This window comes from Tigriopus californicus, chromosome 1, assembly GCF_007210705.1.
Source record: "Tigriopus californicus strain San Diego chromosome 1, Tcal_SD_v2.1, whole genome shotgun sequence".
NCBI classification, from domain to species: domain Eukaryota; kingdom Metazoa; phylum Arthropoda; class Copepoda; order Harpacticoida; family Harpacticidae; genus Tigriopus; species Tigriopus californicus.
Window position 1 is genome coordinate 6,804,458 of NC_081440.1, and position 7,839 is coordinate 6,812,296.

The 7,839-nt window shown below is 45.0% G+C and overlaps 1 protein-coding gene across 2 annotated transcripts in view; it reads right to left on the minus strand.

Moving 5' to 3' along the window:
* The window catches only part of LOC131883063 (glutamate-gated chloride channel-like), a 36,517-nt gene continuing 28,678 nt past the window's right edge, over positions 1-7,839 (minus strand). For both annotated transcript variants that reach the window (XM_059230396.1, XM_059230406.1), the window contains 7 exons: positions 4,794-4,866; positions 4,560-4,713; positions 4,280-4,362; positions 2,564-2,698; positions 2,177-2,427; positions 1,675-1,989; positions 1-1,594 (listed from right to left, as the gene is read on the minus strand). In XM_059230396.1, coding sequence (XP_059086379.1) covers positions 1,112-1,594; positions 1,675-1,989; positions 2,177-2,427; positions 2,564-2,698; positions 4,280-4,362; positions 4,560-4,713; positions 4,794-4,866 — 1,494 coding nt within the window. In that variant the 3' untranslated portion in view covers positions 1-1,111. The remainder of the gene's footprint in view (positions 1,595-1,674; positions 1,990-2,176; positions 2,428-2,563; positions 2,699-4,279; positions 4,363-4,559; positions 4,714-4,793; positions 4,867-7,839) is intronic.

A 7,839-nucleotide genomic window follows, 5' to 3' on the forward strand; every position in this document is an offset into this window, starting at 1 on the left:
TCATTTCGCAAAAACAACTTTTATGGAGGCAAGAACAAGCACGACGAACATAATTCCCTTGGTTTCACTGGAGGGAGTTCAACTAATTTGGAAGATGGATCTCTTGGCTGATTGTAAAAAGGTCTCGGCGAAGAAACAGGGGAGCTCTGCAAAACTTGGCAAAGTCAGTCACAAAAATAGCCAATTTCAAGAGATGAATATCAAAGGGGAAAAATGCTGCCAAAAGTGGAAGGAGTGAGTGGAGGGGGTAGACCATGGCGATAATCAAGCACACTTGAGAATAAGCTCAAATTTGGGTGAATTATTTCGAAGACGAAGGTCGTGGAAGTTAATAATCTTGTGTTGAAGCATGAATGGAATTGACCTTCGGACTCATGCAAACATCGAGGTCAAGTTAAATGAAGGAGCACTTTTTCAGCCAATTTGGCCGCACAATATTTGGTCATCACATTGGTGAGGAATTTCTTTAAAGGAAGTCGAAGGAGACGACGACGAAGACAAACGCCTTGAATTGAGTTTCTTGGGGGTCGACAAGGACACCATTTCATTTTCCTTTGAAACGACCCTAAATCTTCTCAGTTCCATCTCTTATTTCTCCGCCAAGTGGTTCTTGGTTTGTGTTGGTATCGTTGGTAGCCTGGTTCATCCATTCGAGACGTTGTCTTAGCTGGGGCCAGCCTTTTCTTGAGTCAGCCTGAATCGATCCACCAAAGTACATAAATTGGCTCCAGGGTTAAGCGCAAATGGAGAAGCCGATTCGCTATATCACACCACTTTTTTTTCTCCCCCTCGCCCTGCCCTTCCTCCCTCACTTAGTTACTCACTCACTCACTTTAACACCCAGCAGCTTGGGCGGCCGAGGTTGGCAATCCGTTTTGATGACAGCCATGCTAAAGGGATCTCTTGGAACGTGGTTGCCTCCTGGGCCAACGAGCTGAATGAAGAAGGAGCAACATCGATGAAAGCGGGAATTCTCTCTCTCTTTTCGCAAGCAAGCAACTCGACGGTTCCCGCCCGAAAGGTAGTGATAGTGTGCCTAAGTGGTTCTGCTGTTCCTTCGTTCACTACCTATGGAGAGCTGCAAGACTCACGTTTCCCACCAGGCTTTTCCTCAAGGAGTGTCTTCAAATTGAGGACTTTTGCTCTTAGCAAACAGATAGTAGAGCCAGTACGCGAGATTGAAGATGGCAAATATCAACGGAAAGATGAACCTGGATATGACATCAATTCTCTTGGCCCTGGAGGGGAATTTGGAAAGCAAGCCACGGGTTCCACAGCACAACAAGTAGGTACAGGTATGGCCGATGAGGTTTCCAGTGCCGGTCATGCCAGCGGCAAAACCTCCTCCGTGCCCTGGTCCACTTCCAGGGGGAAACGGGTTCATGTGAACCTCACAAGGCCGACCCATTTCCGGTGGAAGCATATAAGCCAAAGAAGAAGGCTGGCTGGTGTTGAAACCGGTGGTGTTCATGCTGGGAAATGTCAGGTCATCATTGCTGTGATGGGGATGAGGATATGTTGTTGTCCCGCGATACGGTTCAGCTCCATTCATCTCCCGTAAGGCATTGGCAAAATTGTGGCCTCCCCTCTTCTTCTACAAAAGGAAAGGAAAGTAAAATCGAGTTCGATTCAGATGATTACGATTGGCTCAAAACACGATTGAAAATAATTTACCAAGGGAAACCCTGGGATGCCATCTTGATCCGCCGCTGAGCCGATATGATTCATGGTTTGGTGGGAATTAGCCCCACTCAAAGTTGTCGCGCCGCCTATTGAAGTGCGAGCAAACGACCCAGGCGGTCCCAAGGAGTTTGTGGGCCCATTGGACCCTGATTGCTGCGTTTGTTCCATATCTGCGTGTTCCAGCTCCCATTGTCGTCGAGCTCGCTCCATGCGCTCACGGGCTCTATCACGTTGCATGTCAGATCGGGATGCATAGTTGACGAGGGCAAATTCCAAGAGTGCGCAAAACACGAAACATTGGCAAACCTGTCAAAGAAATTCAAAAAAAGACAGAACGCTATCAAAGCCGCTGAGTATTCATTAGAAACATCGGAAATTGGGATTCGTGTTTCTAGTCAGCATATTTGAACTCGCTTCCATTAAAAGCAATCATGGCAAGCGTGCTCTTTTTTTTTTTGCTGTGCACCTAATGGTAGTCGAAAGCGTTACTTACTCCTGTCCACACATCAATGGCCTTAGTGTAGGATACAGGTGGTAGTTGAGCATTGATTCCTGACGTCTGCGTCGACATCGTCAAGAGAGTGGTCACGCCCAACGAAACCCGGGCAGGAATAGCGTTTTGGTCCAACCAGAAGCTCACCCAGGACACAATAACCAACATACAGCAAGGGACATAGATGGTGATAAGGTAGTAGGAGAACTCTCTCTTGAAGATTAGTTCGACCTTGAGGCAACTGTATTCCCCTAGGAGAGCAGAAAATAAGGTCAAGACTGAGTTTAAAAAAGAAAAGAACCAAAAGGGAAGTGGATATTGTCAACAGTCAGTGGATTGGATGAGACTTTGGTTTTTAGCCAGCTCAACTTTGAGAGACTTTCTTACCTGTATTGGTGATAACATCACAATAGGCACTTTTGTATTGCTCCAACGTAAACCTTGGCAAATGAAGACCATGGACCACTTGAACCGGATCTTTCTCTTTCCACTGGTAAATGAGATCATCCTTGGCCCATCCATCTGCCAGGAACAGATTTGGTCAATACAGGGTAAACAGACATGGCATGGCGTATGCATGTACTTTTCTACTGGCCAGTCACTGCCCATCAGTCATGTCTACCTATATACTTGTACTTTTTGGACAAGCTGGCATGAGGACTGTATGGAGAGCAAACCCGCAGAATAGCGAATGAAGGGGGAGACGTGCCGTAGCGGTTAGCGCAATTTTCTAACACGTGAGAGGTCCCTGCTTCGATTCCCTTCTATTTCTCACGGAAAATTGTAGCCACTAACCTCACCCTTAGACGGAGAACCAATCTGACTCTTATACATAGGAGCCTGCCCATTGGCATTACGCGTATACAGTGTGATGGAGCTCTGTCTTCACTGGCTCGATGAGGCTCAATCTTCCGACCCTAGCCCCCACCAAATTGAATAACCAGTTACGACAGTATTCATGGGTCTTTGCAAGCCTTAATCTTTTTGGTAAATCAATGTCCTTATGTACATGTATCAAAGGTGCGAGAGCCTCATTCAATGTCCAAGGTGACCATGGGAATGAAAGGAAATTACGTATATTACGCAATGTATGCTCACATGGGTTTTTAGGCACCGTATTTGTTCGTACGGGTAGATGTTTAACCTGGGTTAAAAGATAAAGTTACTCATGTGTTGCTCAAGCTCAAAATGCAACGATCCGGAGAAAGAACCGCTAGAGCATATCTCCTAGAATTAGTTGCATGAGATGTTCAGACATAGAAAGGCCCCAAGTCTTGAGTTCGAAGGTGACATCGAACGACGTGGCATAATGTATGTAAAAGCCTCCACTCGAGTTTGAGCAGAAATCTACTCAGGCCGTCGTCCATTGTGCATATTTTACGACAATGGGGAGTAAAGGACAAAAAGGGTCAATGCGATAAGTTCGTTTGGGGAGACAACTCTTGGCACCCAAACACTCTTGGTGGCGTGCATGAGCACCAAGAACACGATCGTGTTTCAAGTTCTTCTTTCCATTTCCAGAAATGGCACGGAAATTCTCCAACGGCGGTCGTCTCCGTTCCTACTCACACCCCTTGGCACTTCAAGCGAAAAAGAAAAGACCAATAAAGGGGCTATTAAATGCTCAGGAACATAGTCACGCATCTATTAAGAGGATTGCAAAGGATTCTTTTCCTTTTCCCAAAACCATCAGGAACATAGTCACGCATCTATTAAGAGGATTGCAAAGGATTCTTTTCCTTTTCCCAAAACCAAGAGAAGTACTTATTTCTATTGTCTAATGGGGCGTAATTTCAAGTCTCCGCCGTTAATTTAAGTGCAGGAGCCTTCTTTGACAGTTTTTCCGACTTAAACGTCCCGCAACAGTTGGCTGTGTCTCAACTAAAGTAGAAGTCGCCCATCTCACTATATGTGCGGGTGCTGGCAGTCAAAGGGGTTCAGCACATAGTTCCATAGCTATGAAGGCACAAGAAACCCAGACACTAGAAATTCACTGGGGTGTGTGTTCCATAACCGCGGTTTTTTTCACTGGAGTTCGGCCTAGCTGGGCCAGACAAAATGAACATGATCATTGAGCTGGAAACGTCGTCGTTTAGTACTTACAACTAGCAATCTGGAGCACGCACACTTGTTTGTCCAATGGATAGAGTCGAAGGTCCATGGGGCAGGCCAACGTGAGGGATATCCTAGTAATAGAAGAGTACCCAAGGGATTAAGTAATACAAGAGCAACTTTCAATACCAGACTCATTGAACCAGAAAAGTGGTACTCTATATCTTGGACAGTGGGACTTTATTTACTAGTCTAGGGCATTGCTCAAATTCATACGGCACTCACGGATGAAGGAAGGGCTGATCCTTGTGAGATCTGCATTGGAACTCACCTTATGCTGTAGAGAATTTCTCCATTAGGGAAAATTCTCACGTACACATTTGGGACTATGATCTCGTGTTTTCGGGCTTCTTTTTCGTTCCTGAAGAATGTGTCGGGCATCCACACTTTGGTTGGGTCCGTCAAAGTGAGATACTTTAATCGGCCTACAGAATGGAAGCGAAGGAACAATGAAAAAGGTTCTCACTTAAGTGTACGTACATAGTGTCAAGGAGGGTCATCATACCTTTGGTTTCGTCATAGTACCGTAGCCTCTCATCGTTCCATTGTTCCCGGAAGGTGACCTGCACACTATACTCCTATAATAATAAAAAAGCCGGAGACGAGATTTTATCACCTTGATGCAGCTGGTGCTCCAATACCTATCTCCCGTCCCACATCCTTCATTTTTATGGAGCCATGGCTTCGCAAGTAACTGCCGACCAAACCCCCCGCCATTATGGTTTCAGGTTGTTCCAAGCGAACATCCAAGAAACTGCCAAAATAGGTCGAGAAGGTTTCATCTGGCAGAGAAAAACGATTGAAGGCATGACTCCCCAGATGAACATGCAAATTGGAAAGCGAGCGGAGGACATGAATGCTTGGAAGCATGCGTTGGCAACTACTTCAGGTCTAAATGGGACGTACACCAGATGTAGTGGTTGGTCTCCCTTTATTTCTTGAATTTTATGGCTGTACTAATGGCATGCAACAGTTCCGTCGTTCGTTTTACTATCAAGCACCCAAACCATTTCGAGACCAAATCCGCAGGGCAAACAGACATATACGTACACACACACACGCACACACACACACACTCACTCACATGTGGAACAAGAGGGCAATGAGGAAACGAGGTAATCTTCATTCACCACTTAGTGAATCACTGCGTGTAAAAGAGTGTATTTAAATCCAGCAGTACTTGCATAATCATGTGTATGTCAAGACCTTATTAGGCCCCAAACCGTGATCGGCATACGAAATCGTCCCTTTAATATGCTTACTTTAGTAAGTTAGTCATTATTTATAGTTAAGATTCTTTCAGTGTTTGTCACTTCCAGAAAAATAGAAAGGAGAGACAAATAGGCCGTGCTGATCTGTCCTGGTTCCGCATTTGGCAACACGTTCGTTCTTCTTGTGATTGAGAATCTTTCCTTTGTGCGATGTGGCCCAATAATGGACGTAAGGAAATGTGCCACGTTGTCCAAGGATGTGCGAACCCACAAACATTCAGCAGAGCACGATATACATCACAGCAGTGTGCGATTCCAGTCCTGATAGCTACTTGTCAGTGGTTCAAGCCCAAAGGGCCTCGAAGGCTTGACTGATAGAGGGGATGAAAGAAAAATGATGGCACGAAGAGAAGGAGGAGGAGGAGAAATCATTATGGGCATCGAAGGCCTTGTAAATACAAATGGAAGGAACCGAACCAAATGAGTTTGTCGTATGTCGTGTTCGAGAGCAAATTGCACACTAGTTGGTGATTCAATAAAGCTCCTTGTCACAACCATGTCTGGAGATTCTGTTCAGAAAGATTGACGCGTAAACGAGGCGAGATGAACGTTAATGATAAAAGGATAATTGATTCCAAGATTCCAATCACTAAACTTTAACATATGGATGTGTCCGAACCTGGTTCTTTTTAAACCACATCCAATATATCGACACTGGTGGAAAATGCATGCAATCACCTTCCCTTTGCTTGGAAATGTACTCAGTTGAATTGATTTGAAATCTGTGAATATAGCAAACCATCAACCGAGAACTGGCGAAGACATGTTTTTACATCTATATTTACCTTGCCATGAATGAGCCTGTCCCTCTGTCCCCAACGTCTTTACGGTAGAGCACATTAATATGTTTGTTGACAAAGCCATTAAGGCCAAACAGGTGTAGCAGCACTACGTGAATTGAATGTATTGATAGAAGGCGAGGATGACGGTGAAGAAGAAATTAGTCAGATATGCGAGGAACGCATTGGATGACATACGGGCTTCACGACATGTCACCCTACATGACGACATATGGTCGTCTACGCCATCACCGTTTGACGCACTCACACATACATAGTGCATGCAACCCACAAACCAAGCAATCAACCAAACAACCCACCAACCGACCGACCAACTAAGTAACCAGTCCAGTGAGGTTAATGAAAGAAGACTTCAATGGAGAATGTGTCTAAGAGCTCAGTTGGGCGTACTAACCATAACGGCCATGTCATCTCTTGTTCTCGTCGCGCTATCTCCCGACAAACTGTCTAGTAGTACCTGTTACTGTTTTTATTATCCTCTTGTTCTAGCTTTCATCTTGAGAGACTCTTGTACTCCACACCTCTTATGGATATACAAGGGTCAAGGGTCATTTCACCAAGCCTTGTATTAATGTTGCTGTATAGGATTCAAAGATGATGGAAATTAGCGCCAGTGCATTGGGAAAGAATAATATGGAAATGCCCAAAATGGAGGTCTGTGAGATTGATGTTGTTTTCATATTGATTATGGTAAGTAAGCCCTCGGATATTATTCATGAGACCTTCTATTATCTTCGCCATCAAACTGTCAATCATCTTCACCTTGGTGAAAATGGCTCTATCGGCCGAGGCTCTTATGAGCATTTAACTAGATAATACTTCATTGCCATCCATCGATGTAGCCAGCCAGATGCACATACACACACACACACACACACCTACGACCGAGCCCCTGTTTTGCCTCAAAGATTTCTCTATTCACTCGAGGCCTCCAACTGCACAACGCACAGTGGCTACATTCAGCACTACACATAGATAGGGACAATTTATCTTGCTCGAGCCACTCTAAGAATTTTGGAAACGAACATTCATCATTTCTACGTTCAATCCCGGTTTGAAAGCTGAAGATAGATGCGTTTACCATAACCATCCCATCCCTCACATTCAAAATAAAGAGAGGGGAGAGATTTACATTTCAGCCTCAACGCCAATGCCCATTGCACTGTCCAATTGGAACAGGTTGCCAATCCAATGGTCTAAACCACTTTCCTCCCGTTGGAGAGGGATCCCAAACAGACTTGCTATTCTCATTTCTTGCGCACTTGAACAAGACATAGCTCATTACTCAGCCAGTGGGGCCTTTCTAGTTGGAATTTGGAAAGCATTTGGCACATCCGCCACTGACCGAAGAACATTACTCGATTTTGGGGGAAGAAATCGTAGAAAACCCATCCTTCGGAGTGCCAAGGAGCGACCAAACGGGGAGGAGAAAGCAGAAAAAAGACTCTGTGTTTCCACGAATATAAATGAGAGCTTGATG